The sequence below is a fragment of the Ammospiza caudacuta genome, chromosome 13, assembly GCF_027887145.1.
Source record: "Ammospiza caudacuta isolate bAmmCau1 chromosome 13, bAmmCau1.pri, whole genome shotgun sequence".
In the NCBI taxonomy this organism is placed as follows: domain Eukaryota; kingdom Metazoa; phylum Chordata; class Aves; order Passeriformes; family Passerellidae; genus Ammospiza; species Ammospiza caudacuta.
In genome coordinates this window covers 4435863-4457106 of record NC_080605.1, presented here as the reverse complement: position 1 = coordinate 4457106, position 21244 = coordinate 4435863, and the positions used below count along the sequence as shown (strand labels likewise).

At 36.5% G+C, this 21244-nt stretch overlaps 1 protein-coding gene across 3 annotated transcripts; it reads right to left on the bottom strand.

The window, feature by feature from the left end:
- Positions 1 to 987: 987 nt before the first annotated feature.
- Positions 988 to 19299, bottom strand: SLC7A9 (solute carrier family 7 member 9). Of its 3 annotated transcripts, XM_058813563.1 has the most exons (18): positions 19160 to 19181; positions 18941 to 19018; positions 18567 to 18767; positions 16034 to 16194; positions 14763 to 14868; positions 13807 to 14407; positions 13466 to 13591; positions 12144 to 12291; positions 10965 to 11207; positions 10158 to 10283; positions 9672 to 9771; positions 8274 to 8318; positions 7828 to 7951; positions 5894 to 5997; positions 5032 to 5128; positions 3650 to 3799; positions 2931 to 3105; positions 988 to 1415 (listed from the first exon to the last, which is right to left on the bottom strand). In XM_058813563.1, exons 7-18 carry the CDS (start codon positions 13568 to 13570, stop codon positions 1351 to 1353), a joined length of 1482 nt encoding a protein of 493 aa, XP_058669546.1. In that variant the 5' UTR covers positions 13571 to 13591; positions 13807 to 14407; positions 14763 to 14868; positions 16034 to 16194; positions 18567 to 18767; positions 18941 to 19018; positions 19160 to 19181; the 3' UTR covers positions 988 to 1350. The 3 variants fall into 3 exon arrangements, with proteins under 3 accessions (XP_058669546.1, XP_058669544.1, XP_058669545.1); XM_058813561.1 differs by having other exon boundaries at positions 18941 to 19299; XM_058813562.1 differs by having other exon boundaries at positions 13807 to 14174; positions 18941 to 19299.
- Positions 19300 to 21244: the final 1945 nt, after the last annotated feature.

The window sequence follows — 21244 nt, the reverse complement described above, 5'->3', positions numbered from 1 at the left end:
TATGGCTTTATACTAAAAACTACGTGTGCAATGTTTACAATTACTTCCCAATCCCTATCACCTGTGTTAGACAGTGAGCTTCTACTCTAAACCAATCTGTAAGTGCCAACATCACAGCAGAAGATGGAGGCCAAGAAGAAGGAGGAGAAAGGCTGGACACGCCCAGATTCCTCCATCTTGCCCTCTGTAAGCCCCATTATAAAAACCCCCAAAAAATCTATTTTTCACCTTGTGATAAAGTCACTATCATTCTACTTAAACTTTCATGGCTTTTAATTCTTCATCTACAGTTGGTAATTGTTTTTTCCAAGGGCTGAATCAAAGGCACAGGGGTCTGGGGCTCTGTGCCAAGGTCTCTGAGCCCCCTGGGCAGCCAGAGGGATTTCCTGGGTTCCCACAGGTGCAACCCCTTTTATCCCCAATTCCCAGCCACACGCTGCCTTCTTCCGTCCCCCTATGGCTGGGGTACCAGGAAGGTGCAGCCTTCCCAAACCACCCATCCCATATCCCCCTTGAGCCTGGCATTTCCCCCCAAAGTGCAGAAACTCAGCCTTGTGCTGAGTCTGTTTCAGCAATCTCTGTCTGGGCTCTGTAACAAACCTGGGGCTTGAAGTTGGTAAAGACAGCGACCCATTTCAGAGATGTTAATGTGAGAAATGGTCACTCAATTTTCATTATTTAGAAAGGTTTATTAAACCTTGCCAAAAACACAGAAGACTGAATAGAGAAAAAAGTTACAGCACCGGGAGCAGAGGATTTCCCCACCCTGTGCTCACCCACACAATGGAGATTTGGCCTTTTAACCCTTTAACCCCTCCCAAAGTTCTGTCCATGACCCCTTCTTCGCTGTCCAGTGGTGGAGATCTCTTCCCAAATCCTGATTGGAGCTCAGATGTCACCACAGTGACAAGCCAGCCCTCCCAGATGTCCCTTGATAACCACACAAGGGGGTACAACAGAACTATAAACCTATAAAATTTTCCTTAACCTATAAACATGCTATTTGTCTGTTCATTGTGAGAGTCAATCATCACATTACTCATCTCTCACACTAACACCCATGGAATTGCTTGTAAAGACATTAAAACACACCTTTGCTAAAAACTTTAATTCAGAAAACAAGACACCATAATTTATTAACAAACAATGAAACCAGCTTTGCTGGACACTGTAGTCTGTCTTAGAAATCTTTTATTATATGTATTTGATGCTTTAAAGTACTGAAGTGTTGCAAAACTAATACACCAGTACCAACATAACAATTTAGCAAATATATATGTGCGCCAAACTAAATTGAATATATTTCAACCAGTAGAGCACTTTAAAACAACCTGGTGGGTATAAAATACTTCATTCAGGAACGTCTTCTTCTGGAACGACTTCCAAAAGCATCTGGAGGTGCATAGTGATGGGCTCTGAGGAAAAGATTTATTGTTAGAGGCTTTATAAGAGAACTTTCAATTCAAACTCTAAGTGAGAAAACTATTTTTCTATGTCATTGGTTTTTTAATCTGTATTCCTATTTCAAAATGAAAAATAAGGGGTGGGGAATAAACAGGCTTAAGATCCAAACTACAGCATTCCTAATTTCCAAACTTCCACTGGAGTATAATGCTTCAAATTACATAATTTAAATTATAATTAATTATAATTATTACATTATAATAATCATCCTGGGGACAAGAGAGACAAATGATGGGATTTTAAATGTCTGTAGAACTACTGTTGCTGTTGTATTCAGCTAATTCCAACTACCCTCCTAGAAATACCTGTGTATCCTGTTTTGCCTGAGGTAATATCAGAGTTTCTCTAGGGATTATGCAATCAGTTCATAAATGGTCATTCTGAGTTCTTGCAGCTTTCACTGTACTCAGCCCTGGGATTATTTTTTATCTTAATGCTGTTAACATTTTCTTTAGCAAGGATAGTTAAATTAATAATCAGAGGTAAAAGCCCAGTATTTGGTGGCATAAGAATGTCTGCTAATCTTCAGTTAATGGCTAAAGCAATGTTTTGAAATACAGATAACTGGAAAACTGACTTAACAGGTTAATTAGTTCTGTTTCCTTGTGCTACTACAGTGATGTGGGGTTTTTTGTGAATTAAGTTTAATTTTTCCTCAAGTAGACATTATTTCTTTTCAGCAGGAAGGAGTGAAATCCAGTCTTCAGTAAAGCCCACTGCATACTAGGGAAATTGCTTCCCTGCACATTCTGCTCACATGCTTTATGTGAAAAAATGCATATTATATGATTAGCTCTTCACAAATATTAAAATGAATACTATATGTGTTATGTTAGAAAATTATGCTGTATTAATCTCTTTTAAGTAGTGTGGTAAATATAGTTTTTAGGCTATAGCATAATATTAAAATAGAAACTATGTGATATAAGATATACTTTTTGTAACTAGCACTAAGAATGGAAAAGATAATCAAGAAATTCTTCACATTATCCTCTCTGGATAGAGATAACAGCAACAGATTCCAAGATCCCAAGAGCAGAATTATTGCCTCCTTATAAGGAGTCCTCAGACTTGAGGAACCAAGAAGGTTGATTTACAAGGTGAGGGTGCGAAGCTGAAATTAAGCAGAACCACCCTGGTTTGAAAGGAATGTTCGAATCATGTATGAGATCTCTGAATATGCAATAGGCTATTGCTTTTAAGAGGTAATTCTTTGTTAGCAAAGTGTGCCTTTTGGCAGAGTGCAAAGCACCCAGATGTCCAGAATTCTTTGCTTTTTATTGTCTCTAATTGTCCTAATTTTTATTACTATTTTCATTACTATTAAACTTCTAAAATTTTAACAAAAGTGAATGGCATTTTTCACACTTTAGTAGGGATTGACCAGGTAATGAACTTTAACATTCTAATTAATCTCAAGTTTAGCAAATACTGGGTTTAGAGCTGGCTACCTGAGGTATACTTACTTGATATTTTTTGTGCCCATCTGAATTTTAAATGAACAAAAAGTGCATAAACTATAAGTCCACTAAGTATAAATAAAGTACAGTACAAATAGGGCAGTTCAGGTGCACTGATGATTGGTGCCAGTACCAGCACAATTGACACCAGTGTCACTATGACAGGAATGATGATGGGGACCTGCAAGACACAAAGAATAAAATCACTTCCTCATTCTTTAGCTGTTTTTACAGAAATTGCCTGTATGAAAGAATATTTTTATTGCCTTATGTATTTTTTTTTACTTTAAAGTTTTCTGGAATCAGATGGGGCAATGGAAGGAGTATCAGAAATATGGGCAGGGAAAACACTTCTGCCAAATTATCCACTAAGATCTCTTATTTCAAATTGCAGTGTCCAAGTTTGCATTTTAATAAATAATATGCAATGGCTGGGGTCTTATTTTGGATATTCTTTCAATGGAAGTCTGCTGAGTGCAGTTACCCATCTGTGAAATTTTGGCTTTTGTGCAAGTGAAAATCAGCATTCTGTAATCTTTTCCCAGTCCTTATGAGCTTTGGGCTTATGAGTCCTGGTGCAGATCTGCTGTTAAATGGTTGGATTTCAGGCAAGAGGAGTAAAAAACAAGGACACTGCCCAAGGGGGCTGTTTAAACATCCAGATACTGAGTGTGAATTCCTGCTACAGCATCAATGGAATGGAGGAAAAGCCACACAGAACTTACCCTGATAGGTCTCTTGAGTTCCTTCCTTGTAAACCTCATAACAATTAGTGCAAGTACAGTTAAACCATAAAAGATCCAGACTGCAAAGCTGAAGTAATTTATGAGGGAATTAATGTCACCAGGAATAACATAAATAATAGCAATGGCCCCCTAGAAATGAAAACAAAAATTAGTGTAGTCTATTATAGAAGAAGGTTGAATTTTACATCTGTTTCAATACAGCAGCATGTGTGATGTTCCAGAGTATGAACTGTGAATGTTTTCGCTTAAATATTTGGGTTTAAGTGCATTGCAGCACCTTTAAAGATTGTGACTGCCTCCTGCCAACACGTGGTTATTTTTGTGTGCAATCTGAATTCCATTTTAAGTCATTTTTATGCATTAATCTGTTTTATTGTTGACTAACTATCTTGAAGATACAAAATATATTTTTAGGTTTTTAATACTACTGGGATTGAAAGGAATGAGGAGGAGGTGTCTTTACAAACAAACTGTGGGCCTGAGGGTAGATAAGGCCAGATAGGGAGAGGTGAAAGAAGCAATGGGCAGAACCATAAATTCCATAGGAATTCCACTAATTGACACAGACTGTTACTCACTCAAGACTGTGCTACATCTCTGGACTTAGAGAAAAAGAACAGAGACATGAGGAGAAAGAAAAAGCACATTAGAAATGAGGTCTGTATTAGGTGATGTGGGAAGTCTGTACCCCTCAAGTACCTCAGCCAATGGGAAAGGAGAGGGAAATGTGGCTGGAAATTGGGATTAAAAGGAGGCTGTGTCCTCTAATAATCTGAGAGACCCCGGGGGGAATGCCCCATGGCCTCTCCCTTTATTCAAATAGTTATGAGACTCCTCTGTCTTCCTTTTACATAAACCTCTGGTGTTTGTGGATTAATTTTCCTGACAGGATTGAATGTATCTTGTTTTGCCTTGAAGATAAATGAGTAAAATAAAAATAACAAGCTGTTCTAGATTTATTCTTAAATGTGTTGACTGACTGGACTTTTTTAGTGTGAACTAAATCTTCTACACGGAGGAAATATTCCTACATGGAGGAAACAGGGTAGTGATAGCTGGCTTACAAGTATCCTGTGAAAGGTTTCCCTAATATTAACCATTCATTTAAGATTCTGTTCTCATGCCATTGATTGTTAACCATTTTGATTTTTAAAGTCCAGTTCTGGAACAATTATGTTCAAATTAGAGAAGCTGGAGGTTTTTTTGTAGTCTTCTTCCCAAAATGCATTTAGCAATTTTCTTGTCTAGATAGCTAATGACAGGTGTCAAAACTGCTTGTAAGAAGCTGTGAAAGTACGAATTACTGGAGAATTTTTGGTGATAGGTGATGATTATTTTTCTGTATTTAAATACATACTTACATAAAATATGATGGCAGGTGCTGGTGTTAAGCGCTTGACACTGATGTAGGACAGAATCTTCAGCACGTGCCCCTCACGACCTGCAACGTACACAAGTCTGGCAAAACAACAACAAAGCAGTGCAGTTAGTGTGGCACCTGGGCTTTAAAAGGTGTTACTAAAGTAGATATTCAACTAATTCCATCAGGATTTTCTTTGATGTGCATTGGGATTTAAAGATTGTAGCAGTTAAAAATGAAGGAAATTAAATAACCGGTATTAAAGCAGTGAGATGAAACAAATTCTGAACAGTGTTAAAATAGTGCACTTGAAATTCATTTCAGAATCATTACTGAAAATTATTTTGGGAAATGTTACCAACTGTGTCTCTTTTAAATAAATATTTCCTTTTTCATGTGTTTCATAGCAAAAAGGTGTATTGACAACCTGTTGTTTAAAAATGGTCTTTAAAGCCACATTGTGTTCAGATGGTTTTGAAATCTTAAAATGTTTTAAATAGTAAATGGAAGTGCTGAACAACTGATAGAAAGGAATAGCTTCTCAGCTACCTTTGCTAGTGTAATGATGTTTTTACTGGTAGCTTTTAACTGTTCAATTCTCAGCTTTAAAATTGATGAGAAATTAAAAAAAACTTTTGTGCTATAGTGGTATACCTTCATTGAATTAAGAAGAGACCATTTTTCTAACTTTCAAACCTCAATGGCCACTATTTCTTTTTGAAAATTAAACAATATAGCTAGATTTACAGGCAATTTCAAATTACATTTTGTGTGATGTGGATCAGAAGAATGTTCTTGTGTCTGTAGATACATGTATATAAATTTTTCCACCCTTCATGAAGATATTTAGCATGGGGACTTACCTGCCTGCAGTGAAACAGGTGCCATTGGCAGATCCAAGTGTGGAAAATACCACAAAGAGAGGAACTATCCAAGAGGCTGGATAAAGGACTCTGTCTCCAAATGTCTGGGAAATGGGATTAAAATTAATCACTTTTGTCATTTTAATTACCATTTAGTAATGTTAAGTCTCTTTGTAAGTAAAGTAAATGGTATCTGAGCTGTGTTACCCAACAAATCCATGCTGTATATTTTGTGTAGTTATTGAAGAATGCTCTGACTAGTAAAGACCTGGATTCATTCACTGACCACTATAAAATGGAATATTTTTGTCATGATGTTTAAGATGCAACATCTGTAGGAGACATTGGAAGGCAGATGTAAAAACTGCACAGAAATTCAATTCTGCTATAGACGCCTGCCTTGGGATGTGTCTCCAAGACAGAAGGAGGGAGATGGCATTGCTGCAGACTCTGTGCCCACAGAAGCTGCTTTCAGCCTCTCCAGGAGGAATAACATCAGCAGGGACAGCCTGAGATGGGGGCAAACAAGGACAAGCTCACCCTGGTCCTTCACCACATTTGAGTTTTCACCTGTGGCGTGGTGTGTCAGTTCTTGCTGTAGATCTCAGCTAGGGGTACATTGTCCAGAGGAATTTGAATTTAAATGCTTTTGACAGGTCGGTTTAGTTTTTAGTTGGGTTGGGGTTTTTTAGTAAATCAAGCATGAAGAGCTTTGCTTTCGCACAAGTCTGACACCAGTGATGTTGCTTGGTCCAGAATTGGGGCACTCAGAGGCTGCTGGCAGCTGTATAGAGCTCTCTGCTCAGAGCCAGTGCTGAATTTTGTTAATTCATTTGTTAATTGATAGTTCAGAGCTGGTTGCTGTGAGCTGTTCAGATTGTAAGCTTAAAGGTGTATTGAAAGGGACTGGTTCTTATACAAGATTTAACCTCATACATTCTCTGCTGTACCTTTTGGTGCAGACAAGCTGTTTAAATGCACCAAAGATCTAAATTTTAAAAGGTTTTATTTTAATTTTTTAATTTTTTTTTTTTTAATTTTTTAAGCATTTCAACATTACTGTACTTCTTCACTGGACAAGACTATTTTATATATATAAAAATATATTTTTTTCATTATATTTATTATTTATTATATTGTTAAACAATATTTATATATTATTATGCCACTAATGTTATTATTTTTATATGTAAATATAAAATATAGATTAATATCTATGGAATATATACTTTTAAAATATATATTTATATTTTTTATTATTATTAAGGTTTTTTTAAATGTTTGTCACACATTTTGTTTTCCCCAAAACCTTGCATTAGGAAAATTGTTGCAGGATCTCAGTTGTTTCAGAGACACAGAAAATTTACTGAGTGGAACTGAGGGGGCAGATGTGGTTTTTATGGCTTCAGAAACTTCTGTAATTTCTACTTTTACCTGTAAGAGTATGTCTTGCAAAAATGTAAAAATCCTATCTTTCAAATTTGTTAAGGAAAAAAAGCCCAAAAAGGATAAGGTGGAAGTGACTGATGGACAATTTGCTGTTATCTCCATAACAAACTCAGATCTATGTCCTATGGCATTTCTCAGAAATCCTGGGAACACTGAAAATGGCAAAGCAGCTCTCAGATGTTATTTCCCTTTCCATCTTTTTGCTGCCTATGGAAAGCAGTCCCCCTCTGACTACTTTACAATGTATTTGCTGAAGACTGCTTTACTTTTGATTCCTTCTTTTTTATTCCATCTGGAGGTGACAGAACTACTCCTCCAATTTGGCATTACTGAAATTTTAGGTTAAGGAATGATAGTGGCTAATGGGAGAAAGGTGGCACTAACAGCTTAGACTAAAATTAATTCTATCTTACAAAAAAATAATGGAATTTAATGGCTCACATGACTTCAATGCAGATGTTCTATTACAAAATTAAGTAACTTACCACAGCAACAGCCTGGGACTGCAGGAGCTCTGTTGAAGTCATCACAGTGAAATAGGAAACATTTATCAGAACGTAACAAACTGTGACCAAGGGGATTCCAATAATTATAGACAGTGGCAGATTTCTAAAGAATGGAAAAGCAAAACCCCATCAGCATTGCTGGATCACTGCTACAGTTATCATAGTAAACTCTGCATTCTTACTTTTCCTATTTACTTTTTTTTTTAAGTGTAGAGCTATGGAAATCAGGATTGTAAAAATTATGGAAAGATACAAAGCCTGTAATAATAATTAGCTAATTAGCTTTGTCTGTTAGTGCTCAAACCTTGAATAATAGAATATTAGTGCTTTTAAAAAACAAACCAAAATATATGCTTGCTTATAGAAAAATTTATAGGGCTTGATTTCTTGCCAGTAAAAAACACTGCTTTCCTACACAGCTTTACCTGTAAGGATTTTTAAGTTCCTCTGTGATGTAATTGAGTTGATTCCTGGAAGGAAAAACATTCATAGAGTATTTCAGCAGTCAGGGGTTTAAATACTCACCTATGAGGTGAGGTTATTTCCTCTGTTATTGTTTTTAATCTTTTCAGTTTTAAAAAGGAAAAAAAATGTAAAATCAATTTTTTAAAGTGGGAAAACTGCAGGACAAAACCAATGTGAGCTTCTTATCCAAAAGTCAGGCTCTTGATTCACCATCTCTTTCTGCATTATCTCTAGTACCTCTGAGACACAGTCTTGGTTAAAATATCCCGGAATAATCAATCTTAGATTTCCAAAATTGCCTTTCAACTCCAAGCTTTGCAGTATCTGAGTCTTTTCAAATAAAAGCACAAGTGTGCTGGGGGCAGAGAGAAAAGCAAGTCTGCTGCTGTTTCAGAGTGGTTCTGTAAGTCAGACTGCCTTTGAAAAACAGGCATGAAAACCTTTTTAAGGTGAATTATAATTTCCAAATAACCATTTTTGCTAGAGTGTGTAGACCAATTGAAACAATTTTTATTTTTTTATATTTTTATATTCATCCACTCTGAAAATCAGAAGAGTGAGTATTTACAGTTCAAAGGCAAATTTTCAAATGTTAGTGCCTGGTGGTTACATACACAAATAATTATTTAGGGATCAGCTTCTTTGCCCTCTTAAAAAGTCCATATGAATGCCTGAATTAGCAGTCTCATGCCTGAGTTGAGACACTCAAGCTTGGAAACAGAACCTAAAAAAATAATCTATTTAAAATAAATTCAGTTTCAAAAGCTTTTAAATGGGAATTGCTGTGTGGTAGACCAAGATTATGTCCTTATTTGCTCCCAAAGTACTGACCTATATACAGACTTTTGCAGTTTGTACATTTTAGAACAACAATGGATTTGTGCCAACAGAACTCTGTGCCAACTGACATTCCCTAAGAAAAAAACTGCAAGTTGAACCTTATAATTTCTGACACAAAGTTCCTTTTTGTGTTCTCCTGGACTAATCAAACACCTCTATATATTTCACAAGAAATGGAGTTTGATGGGGTAGCCTGCAGGGAAAGCTATTTTGTCTAACACAATGGAATTAAATTTGTTATATTCTCCTTATTACTGCAATATCTAATCACCTTCAACACCAAAGCAGTAATTGACCTTTTGGGATCTAAGATATTTTCTTTCCCTAACAAACAGCAACTAAAAGAGGGTGGAGTTCTGGGGTTTTTTTACCCAAACTAGTGTTCTTTTTCTAGAATTCATCAAGACATTCTTAATAACAAGTCAGTTGTTAATGCCTTCAGAGGGTTCTACAGGGAGAGAGTAAACCAGTTAAAGGCTGTTAAACTCTAACTGTGAAGGTTAATAAAGATTTCTTACCATCCATCATATGCCCAGAGTCCATTATAAAATGCCAAACTGATAGAACTAACAGAAATTTTACTGCCCTTGAAAGAATCTTTAAAGTTATCTGTTTTTCCTGCAAATAAGAGGAAGATTACTGATCAGTGTTGGAATTAATTCTTGTAATCTCCCCAAGAGATGAAAAAAACATTCCCACATGTCTCATGTTTTGAAACTTTTCACTTATAAAATTAATGAACACCCTTTTGTATTAATTGATCTGTAGTTTATGTGTAGATCTGTAGATTTATAGTTTGCATTAATTTATCTATAGTGTTGCATTTTGCACACATCCCCTTCTGTGAAAGAAAATGCCATAATTTCCAAGAGATTTAGAACTAAAACCCAGAATTAAGAGATTCAGGGCTGTGCCTTATTTCTGTGTCTCTTCTCTCAGTGGGGAATTTTTAATCATCATAGCAAAAGCCAAAATAATTTTTTCAAATAACATAATTTTATTACCTTGTGCAAGGAGAACAATTCCACTTACAATAATGATTGTGACAATGATCATTTTAGCAGCTGTGAGAAAATTCTGGAGGTAACTTCCCAGCTTCACACTCAATGAATTCACAATTGTAATTACCACTAAAAGAAATCAAGTTATAAATTTTCACACTGTTTGTCAGAATTTAAAGAAAAGTTGCCCCTCCCCTTATTTACTGCACTGCTTTTGTCACACTTTTTGTCTATGTATATTATATATATATATGTATATTATATATGTATATATATATGTGTATACATATATATGTATATTATAACAACATATAAACATATAACATATAAACTATATGTGTATATATATAGTTTGTATATTATATATATTTTTGCCTGTCTATACAGTTTTTGCTTACTGTGTTTGGATAACTTTAGAAATAGTGAGGAAAAACAGATTTATGAATTAGACTTTTATAGTACCTTTAATAAAAAACATTTTGAAGTTGCACAGCATTCTGATAAATAAAGAAATAGCATTTTCACAGTTATTTTTTCTTCCTTTTCCGCTAGAGATAAGCATTCATTATACAGATGTATCTATCTTAAGGAAGAATAATAAAACCCTCAAACTAGGGGAAAAAAACATTTTAAATCCATCCTTTTTATGCTGTTTAATTTGTTATTGTGGGAAGGACTCACTGGACTGTGTCCTAAAGATTTCTGGTGTCTCTGTGAAGATGAACATAAGGAAAATGCACTTGTGGATGGGGCCAGACACAGGTCACAATGCAATTCTGGATTTGGGCTGTTTAAAATTGTGATTCTTACCAATAGCAGCAGCTGCCAGACACTTGATGACAGCCTGGGGTGGGTCACAGCCTGGGTAAAAAGGAGCTGATGCATATTCTGCAAAGCTGAGGCAGATGATGGCAAAGGAGCTGGGTTTTGTGACCAGCAAGCTCGTCCAAGAGAACAGAAAGGCTGGAATTGGCCCAAACGCCTCCATGAGGTAAGGATATTCTCCCCCAGACTTTGTGATCATTGTACCAAGCTCAGCAAAACAAAGTGCGCCTGGATAACAAAAAAAAGCAGGTTTAGTTCATGCACTTTTGGTCCTGGGACTGCTTGAAAAGATGATCACTTTTTTATAGGTAGAAAAGTGAAGGGAATTGATCTGTACTGTGCACCATTACTCTCTTCATGTTTCTGTTTATTTTACTGTATGTGCAAAATACAATTTTAATTACTTGTGAGCAAGTGAAAGAAATACCCTGAAATTATTCAGATGCAGTCTAAAAATTATTACCATTGATATTTAAAACTTCTCCAAAACATTACAAACAAACGTTTTTATTTCATTTAATTTCTGTTTAAGAAATGAACACTGTAAGAAGCACTTGAGTGAGAACCGCACTGGCTGACACACCTATTGGAAACTTGAAAAAACAGACTTTCTGCACTATTTTGAAATAAAATGTCTGCTAAGCTCAGCATTAAAGTACAGTCATACCTCCTGTTCTGTTGCTGTATGTGGCATCTTGAATTAAGGTTTTTCCTGTTTGCTGCCCCACTTGATACAATGCTCAAAATTTTGCTTTACTTCTTGAAATATTTTGAGGTGCTTAGTGCTAAATTTTCAGATAACAGAATTATAATTGCAGAAGTAGAAAGCCAGCAGAAAGTACCTAGCTTACTATCAGTAAATTTCACATATTGGCAGCTATTGAAGTAGAAGACTATTGTCTTTATTACAGTCAGTGGATGAAGCAGGAAAAACTAAAACTTCCTTTCCAAATAGAGCGTAATTTACAATTTTGAAACTTAATTTGTCTTCTAGAAACACCCCATTTGAAATTTATGGTTGAGTACTGCATATATGCATATATAGAGCAGGATTTAGTTGATCTTGGTCCTGGTGCTATAAGCTAATTTGTTAAGTGAGAGTATACAGAAAAGCAGATATCAAGATTTAAGGCAAAGATTCAGATTCTTTGTTGAGTTTTTTACCTAATGTTGCCAGAACTCCACAGGCTGCCCAGATGGTTAAACAAGGACCCACAGCTTCCACATTGGCAAGAACTGATTTTGGAGAAACGAAGATACCTGAGCCAATAATGGTACCCACAATCATACAGATTCCACTAATCAGGCCCACCTTGAAGTAAAATGAGATGGTTTTGTAAGCAACTTCTAGGAATTCACCAATTTCTTTTCAGTATCACAGAACTACAGTAATTGTCCTTACTGACTGGTTTTTATTGGCTTTCAATATGTAAGTTCTATAGAGAAATATATTCAACGATTTTGCAAAGTTTCACTCTTCTTATCAAGATCTCTCTGTGGTGTACTTCCTGCTGTTTTCAAAAGTACATCTGTCTGTGTTTCACCTGCCTATTTCTTTTCTTAAACTGTCTTTTGAACTATGTGAATTTCAAATATAACCTTGAATGGGTGAACTTGCCCTTTCCTCTCTGATTAAGCCATGACATTCTTTTGCAAGCACTTGATGAATTCTGAATTTTCTAAGATTTAGAAATTCATGGATGGGATCCTTTTTTGTTGCTGTTGTTGTTGTTGGGCCGCTGTTTTCCTGTCCTTGCTTTAAATATTTGCACCTAGGAGTGGTGTTGATACCACTGGGTGAGAAGATCATGTTCTCCCAGATCTGTAGTGACCTACAATATTGCATGAAACCACTGAAACTGAGGCATGGACTACTCAATATTTTCTGATAGCTATGGCTTCTCTAATCACATCAGTATTTTTCCAGTCTTGGCACCAAACTAAAAGCACATAGATAATATTTCTCCAGGCTACTTAAATTAAGAGAAATGCCACTCCCTCCTGAGAGGAGGTGACACAACTGTTTTCTAAAGCATCTGTAATTTTCTGTAAGAGACAGATTTTCACTTCTCTTCAAGTACCAGTGCCTATTTTCTGGCTATAAACACTAACAAACTTTCAGAAACAATGAGCTGGACAACCAACTATGACTTCTGAAATTTACATGCAGAAAAAAAAAGTTTATGAAATGCCTCAGTTGATCAACTTAGAGTAAGTCTTTGAATTATTTTTATATCTGATAACTTCAACAACATATCCTTGGGGGTTTAGTCTGTTTTTATCAGTTATTTAACTTCAGTAACTGGCTGTTTCTGAGAATGCTAGCCAACCACATAGCTGAGATATCAGGATATTTTTGCTAAATTGGACACAGTGGTGTTTTTGTAAGCTGATGCATGTGTACAAATATCCCCTTGTGCCTCCCTCTGCCAGCCCCTGACACCCGGACCCGAGGGGAAAGGAAAAAGGAAAGGAAAAAGATTTGCCTGCTTCTGTAGGTTCATCGTTTGGGGCTCATGACTCTGGATGGATTGTCTGTCCTCTCTTCCTTTGTCCTCTCCTTTTCTTCTCTTCAAGCTTTCTTCACCCATTTGTTTTCCTTGCTGAAATTTCTAAGGAAACAACAACAAAATCTTACTCTAGCATATGAATGTTACTTGACTTCAGCTGATGCCCGTGGGTACAAATGAGTGCAGGTAAATATGACCAGAAAACAAACACAGCACACGGTCACTCCCAGGAAAAGGATTTCCATGGCACTCCCTGCTCAGAGAGGAGAAGGGACGGCAGCTTCACCTCCTCCCCTGTGGATTTTCCTTACACCCACCTGGCAGGGGCTGTCTGTGGCTTCTCACATTCAGTTTGCAGGACGTCCTCACTGGAACAATCCAGCTTTTATAGCCAGTCCTTCCTTTGAACTACTCCAAAGGTCCAGACAGGTTTTATCTTCCTCCCAAAAACTGGTTTTCTTCTTATCTAGGAGACCTTCTTTCCATTCTTCATTTAATTAGGCTTTGCCTCAGTTCCTTGGAGATGGAAGCATCTGCTAAACAGAGTGTGGGCTCCCAGAATTATCTGTTTGGCAGCTCCCAGAATTATCTGTTTAGCAGCTCTTTGCCTCGGAAAGGGTCACCAGTCTTCTCTCTGTTGATTCAGGGTGAATGTCTTCCACTCAATGTTTTGTCCTTTTTAGAACTGGAATGTAAAGAGTTTGTTTTCAAATTTAAATTTAGATTTACGGGTTTTTTTCGGTGAGGATTTTGCTTGTTTCCCCTAGTACTGGTCTAAAATACAATCTGAGACGGTGAAGGAAATTGATGAGTCTCTAAAGTAGATTCAGTCAAAAGTCTCTTCTCTCCTAAGACTCTGCAACTATATTTACTTCAATTTGAACGCTGAAGATCCTAATGCTTTTTTACAGATGGTAACTGTGGAAGGCATCATGTTAAGGAAACATAAGTTTTTTTTTTTGTAAATTAATTTGTAACTGTCTACAAAAACTGCAGCATTTTAAATTGACAGAATACCTATCTCAGTATTGTTATCTTCAGAAACATTTAGGCTATAAAGGCATCAGGTTTATCTTCTGAAATAAAGATTTTTAAAATAATCATAATGAATTAACTGTTAAGATTAAACCTATGAAGGAAAACTGCACACATGAAGAATGCAGGGCTTGGGTGGCTGAACTTCATTGCAGCTTTGTGCCCAATGTCTCTCTTTTAAAGCCCTGTATTTAGACTGCTTCAATCATTACCTTTAGCAATTCTTGCTTTCACTTACCTTATTTATTTAAATTTGTTTGCAGTTAATCAGGTGCAGGAATCCTTGCCAAGTGTGTTTCTCCTGTTGCATTTCCCAGCCAGTTACAAGCAAGGCATGTCCATGTCTGAAAGCAGAATATGAAGAAGGGGCAGCAGCCTAAGTACAGAGGTTATAAAAGGTAATCATTAAACCTATTTTCTGCCAAGAAGTTTTGAGTTAGGAACCACAGGTAAACTGATAGTCCAGTTAGTTTATCTTTAAAAACAAGAAAATCCAGCTTTGTCCCATTTGTGAGAATGTTTGTCCAGTGCTAAGCAGTGCATCACAAAGTGAGAGTGATCCATCATTTGGAGAATCTATTTTGATGATCTTTACAGCAAGCAGCTGGTAATTTAGGAATGCTTTGGCAAGATAACCTTGAAGTAATTGTCACATTATGGGTGCATTAAAACCACGTGCTCAATTTGAAGCCTATTAAAAATAGCTGATGTTTGTATCTCGAGAAGGTAGAGAAGCATAAGCAAAAACATTTCCTTTGTTTTTCATTAACTTGAGGCAGCTGAGTGGGCAGCTGGTGATCCCTTTGCTTGCAGCTACAAAGATTTTCCATTTTTGTAAATATTTAAAGATGTTGCTCCAGTGAAAAATGCTATTCTCTGTTTCTATTCAGTTGTATATCCAGGAAAAAAAAAAGTATTATTATCCTGAATTCTGCCATAAGGTAACTGCTTTCATTTGAGCTAGTCATCCCTAAAACACTCGCAAAAAGCCCCTTAATCATGTTAATAATCACTTAATTGTTTTTAGCAGTGCAGTTGGTACAACTCCTTTGCTGTGTGACACTCCAATCAGTGAGTCCTGAGCACCCCCTGTAAATGAGTTTGTCAATAAATACCTACTGGTAAAAGCTAAAAAGTGTTCAAATACTGGCTCCTGATGTTAACATTTAACATTCCTTGCCTTGATGAGATAGTGGCTCATAAACATGCACTACAGGGCTGGAAATTAAGAGCAAATTGTTGGGTCTGAGTATCAACAAAGCCACCCTAAGCACGTTTTGACAATTGTCTTCCTCACGTTTTAACAAACTCCTTAAGCATGCAGGATTGATCAGCAGGAATTCCCTCTAAAATAATGATGTAAATCTGTGACTAAAAATGGACTCTTCAGAACATGGGAAACATTTGTTAGTTTATATTTGCCCTGTTTTCTGGTGGTTGAGCCAGACTACACTGGGAATGTTTTTCTCCAAAGTAATGTTGGTACAGAAAACAAAATCAAAACTGTACCTTTTCAGTCACTGGCTTTTCCCTCTCTTTGTTTTTCTTGTTTAATTCTCACAGAAATGGGGTTAAGATACAAGAGAAGCTCTTCCATCTTAAATAACAACTTCTTGAAAAATTACCACAGTAAGAATGGCCAGACAAAACTTTGGGGTTTTTTTCTTTGCCTACAGATAAAGAGAATAAAACAGGTTAAAATTATAGTCATGCTTCAACCATATGAAAAGGCAAGTATGAACAATTTATTCATTTTAATGAAAGTTTTACAAAGACTTTTTAAATATTTTTCGTGGTAATTGTGATATATGACAAAAATTAACCAATGTCTTCATATCCTTCAATTTCCCAATTTCATTTGGCATGAGATATTATGTACTTATAATGTACTTCTGTCTTCCTTATTCTGATAATTTTGAAATGAAGGTTTATAATCTTTTCATACCTGTGTTGTTCCTGAAATGCCACAGAGACTATTGAAATAGCTGATGTGAAAAGAATAAAAGAGAAGGGGAGGTCATATTATGGGGCTAACATTGTCCCTTGAAATGAAGCAGGCACGTCTTACACATCAACTCTACCCTGGAATTTACTGACCAACAAAAAACCCCTCAAAATCCACATAATTTTGATGAAAAGATAACGGGGTATGTAATCTTTAATGTTCTGTTAAGTAAAGTTTTGCTGAGGAATTTTTTCTTAGATTTAGTGTAATTTGATTTGACCTCAACTAGTCTGTGCTTCTTTATAAAAATAGAAAAGTACCTTCATTTATTGTCTAGTTTTGTTTTAGGGCTTGCTCTCCTTGGGATGCTGTAAACCCATTAAAAGATTTTTAATTTTACCAGCAATCCTTCTTTTCCTCAGCCACCAAAGGAAAAAAATAAACATTGATTTCAAGGATTCTAATGTTATTTTCCTCATAGACAAGAGAAATGACATTTTACAGCCGTGGGAAAAGAATCCTTCCCTCTCACATAGGTACACAAATAGATGAAGACATGAATGAGTTCAAATTCCAAGGCATTTTGAGGCAAACACTTTGAGGGCTGCTCCTACTTAACCCTGTAGTTTGAACCTTTTCAAGATGCACTTTACCAATTAAATCATAAAAAGTAATTTTCAACTTTAATTCGGGAAATAGCAAGGGTACAGTATATAAATACACCTTTTATTATCCCTACTTACCAAAAATGAAGGTTAATGTTTGTTAGGGTTGGAATTTATTGCTTGTAGTAATGCATGCTCTGCTTTGATCAATACTAAAGCAAATGATAAGGATCATCCTAACTTGCAGTTTTTAATTGTAGCTTAGCAGTATCTCAGGGTGAATACTTTCCATTCCAACCTTCCTGCTTCCAGGTTATTGAATTTTAATGAGAGGACCAGCATGTTTCCCTGCATTCATCTGACGATATTAATGGTCAGATGTGTTCTAAGATTTGATCTCAGTACTGTCCTTCTTTAAATAACTTTATTTTCCTAAGTAACTGCAGGTATGTTGCAAGTGGAATATAAAAAAAATATATTATTTAATAGCTGTGGTGATGCTGGGTCATGGTTTGCAAGAACTTTGCATCTTGTGGAGGTCAGCAGGAAATATTAGGTGACTGCAATTCTTAATTACCAAATAGACTACAGCTCTTAACAGAATATTTGGGGTTTAAATATCTGTATTTTTCCTTACTTAGTTCTTGGTTCCAGTGGAATTGGTTTTTCTTCTGTGATAAATAAGGCTTTTGAAAATATATTCAGGTCTGCTAAAGGTTCTGTAATAGAACTGCCTGAATAGTGCAGAGTCTTTAGTCCAGCAAGAGATTTATTTTGTATTTTTTTAAGTAGAGCTGTTTAGAGACTCTCAATAAACTCATAAATGCTGGGTAAATTCTATCCAAAAGGCCACCAAAAAATCAAGAAGTCTCTTCTTAAGGATGTTCTAAAGGAAATTTGATGGCCTCTGGAGAAAATCAGCTTTAGTATGTCACAATAGTTTTTAACAGTGCTTCAAACTCTGATCAGGATCAATGATTTTTCTGATAAACATCCACCTCCGAAGGAGACTGTGAGGTTTTTTTTATTTTAAAAACAAAGCCTGACTTTGATCTCCTTTTTGAGTCCAAACTCATTCCACTGGCCTTCCACCAAGTGGGGGTTACCAGTTAACACAGGTTTTGGAAGGCAAACCTGCCCTGTGCCCATCTCTGGCTGAGGAAAGAAACACTGAGTACTGAGGCACTCACTGAGGTTATGATGTTCTGTGCTACTTTTCAAGTCTCATTTTAATTTTATATTTACTGAAACCAAATATTTCAGGTAGAAAACAATCCTAAAAGCTCAAATATATTTCTTTCTGTATTTCATGTCCGAATAGGTGCTTATATAGGTATGTTGAAATAAATTTAGTACAGAAGAAAATAGTTCAGGACTAAAAAAAAATCTGGAGAGCTCACTCCTTGAGAAAACACATTTTTAAACATAAAGAAGCTTTCAAAGTGCTTCTGCTTTTCTAGATCCAAGCTGATTAACACCATGGAGTTTTTACCACAGATTTGCAGAGAAGGATCAGTACTCAGAATTCTCCTAAATTCTTCTTCCATGCCTGCCCAAGGAAGGATCTGTAGTCCCAAGGGAAAAGCTCTCAGAACTCCCGATGCCATGTGCCAGGATAGTGGCACGAATTTTTCATCGTGAAAATGTCTTAGGAGGTTCTCTCTTCTGAGCTGGTGAAAGGCAATCTCCTGGCCTGAAAAACAGCATCTTTGAGAAAAGAAGAGAGGAAAGGAAAGGGGAAAGGAAAAGGACCTGGGTTTAAATGACTTATAATGGTCAGGGGAATTTTTCTAGGAAGTGGGAATAAAGATAAGGTAAGTACACATCAAAGCTCTGTCAGGTCACGTAACGCTGGTACACACTTACCTTAATGTACTGCTGAGTGTCAGACTGTCCCTGCTGCTGACACACCCAAAATACAGAGTGTGAAATGCTCTGTTCTCACTGTGGAGTAAAAAGTAACACCACTATTTCAGCTGTACCTGGAAAATGCATTGCAACTACTGAGAATTACTCCTGGCAGGAAAATTAATCCACAAACACCAGAGGTTTATGGCCAAAAAGGAGGCAGAGGAGTCCTTTTACTTTATTCGAATAAAGGGAGAGGCCATGAGGCATTCCCCTGGGATCCCTCCCATTTTAGAAGGACACAGCCTCCTTTTTATCCCAATTTCCTGGCCACATTTTCCTCTTTCCCCATTGGCTGAGGTGCTTGGGAGGTACAGACTTCCTCAAACACCTGATACCAAAGACTCCCTTCTAAGGCATCACCCCCCACCTTTCTCTTTCCTTGTGTCAACTAGTGGAATTCCTTGTCACAGACATGTTTTCTGAAAAATCCTTTCCTTCTGAGAAGCTGAGAGGCCTCAGGAACAAAATGTAAACAATGGTTATCTGCTGCTGTGGGATGCAACAGGTGCATCTGGGATTGGTGTCATGTGGTTGTTTCTAATTAATGGCCAATCACAGTCAGCTGGCTCGGACTCTGTCAGAGACAGAAGCTTTTGTTATCCATTCTTTCTTTTTCTATTGTTAGCTAGCCTTCTGATGAAATCCTTTCTTCTATTATTTTTGTATAGTTTTAATGTAATAAATATCATAAAATAATAAATCAGCCTTCTGAAACATGGAGTCAGATCCTCGTCTCTTCCCTCATCCTCAGACCCCTGTGAACACCGTCGCAATTCCTTATGGAATTTATGGTTCTTCCCGTTGTTTCTTTCATCTCTCAGTATCCCGTTTTATTTATCAGCAGACCTATAGTTTGTAAAGACAAATCTCTCTCATTCCATTCATCAGTGGAATCCTTCCCATTGTTTCTTTTATGTCTCAGTATCTAGCTGTATTTACCAGCAGATCCACAGTTTGTTTGTGAAGTTCCTCATTCGTTTCACTCCGAATTCTCCTGTGGTTTTGGTTTCTAAAAGGTGATGGCAATGTCTGCATTTTGAATATATAATCACATTATTTATTCCAAAATATGGCAAAATTATGTTCAGTTTTTATGGACAGAATGTGCTCTGTAAATTCATCAATGAAACTTGAATGTGACTACAGTTCCACAAATCCTGAATTTTCTCCTTTTCTTGGTAGGAATGGAAGAATGTTTAATGTTGTCTTGTGAAATGAAGCTGAAAATACTTCATGGTTTCAATTTACGAACTGGAAGATCTGGAAGGTTCTGTAACTGGAAGGCAGGAGCAATATAACAGAGTCAGGATGCTCTGTCAGCATTTTCAGGGGAAAATAGCAACTTTATATTGTCAAGTGGGAAAAAGGATAAATTGGCATGGGTAGAGTTACTGTACTAGACTAAAATGAAATAATTTCTTTCAGCTGTTAATAAAAGAGAGAATCAGCTTGGAAGGAACTGGAGGGAAGCACCTGTCTAATCATAATTCTGTTTGTACAACACTGGGCACATTTGCAAATGGGTTTACTTTTGCTGATCTGAAACAATTCCAGTATTTTACTCTCCAAGTATGTCAAGTGGGTTCATATGTATTTTAAATATGTTCATATGTATTTAAAATAGCCTGTAACAGGATTTTTGTTATGCCAAAGAAGTGTTCCTGAGCCACAGAAGGACTTTTTCATCCATGGGATATAACTTTTACTCAGTTCTCTTCCTGTGAAAACTGAGTATGGAGAATCTGATTAAATGTTAGTTCATTTAAAAGTCATATCTTAATGATATGCAAATGACAAATTAAGTGTAGCAATTCTGAACAAGGCCTTAGGAGTGTCACTGTCAGGGTGCTGCCCTTTGAACCTTGCATTAAAACCTACTCTAAAACAAGAGCTGTGAAAATGGGCAGCAGGTGTGGCAAAAGTGCAGTTCTAAGACGTTCCCAGGTCATTTCAGTGGAAAAACAGACCAACATGGAGAGTTTTGGAAATCTTGCTTCTGTTTCTAAGAATTACCAATACAATAGCTTTTCCTTGTGAAATTTTTACAGGCTCTTAAAACAAACTCAATAGGACAATTAAAACCAGATGAGGATAGTATTGTAAATATTAAGTCAGTTCTGAGATTGTATTTGCATATTAAGAGATGCCTATATTAGAAAATATGGCATGAAAGGCTTCATTTTCCAAACCTGCCTTTAGAAAGGTGAAAAGCTGAGGGTATGGCCATGTTCCCTGCTCTTCCAGAGCCTGCACACCTGC

What these genes read in the sequence shown, in the direction of transcription:
- SLC7A9 (XM_058813561.1), bottom strand. Translation starts at nt 13,570, where the DNA reads ATGGGTGAAGAAAGCTTGAAGAGAAGAAAAGGAGAGGACAAAGGAAGA. An exon ending in CGATGAACCTACAGAAGCAG is followed by an intron (nt 12,292 to 13,465) that starts GCAAATCTTTTT and finishes TTTTACTTCAAG; the next exon opens with GTGGGCCTGATTAGTGGAAT. An exon ending in AGTCCCAGGCTGTTGCTGTG is followed by an intron (nt 5,998 to 7,827) that starts GTAAGTTACTTA and finishes CCCATTTCCCAG; the next exon opens with ACATTTGGAGACAGAGTCCT.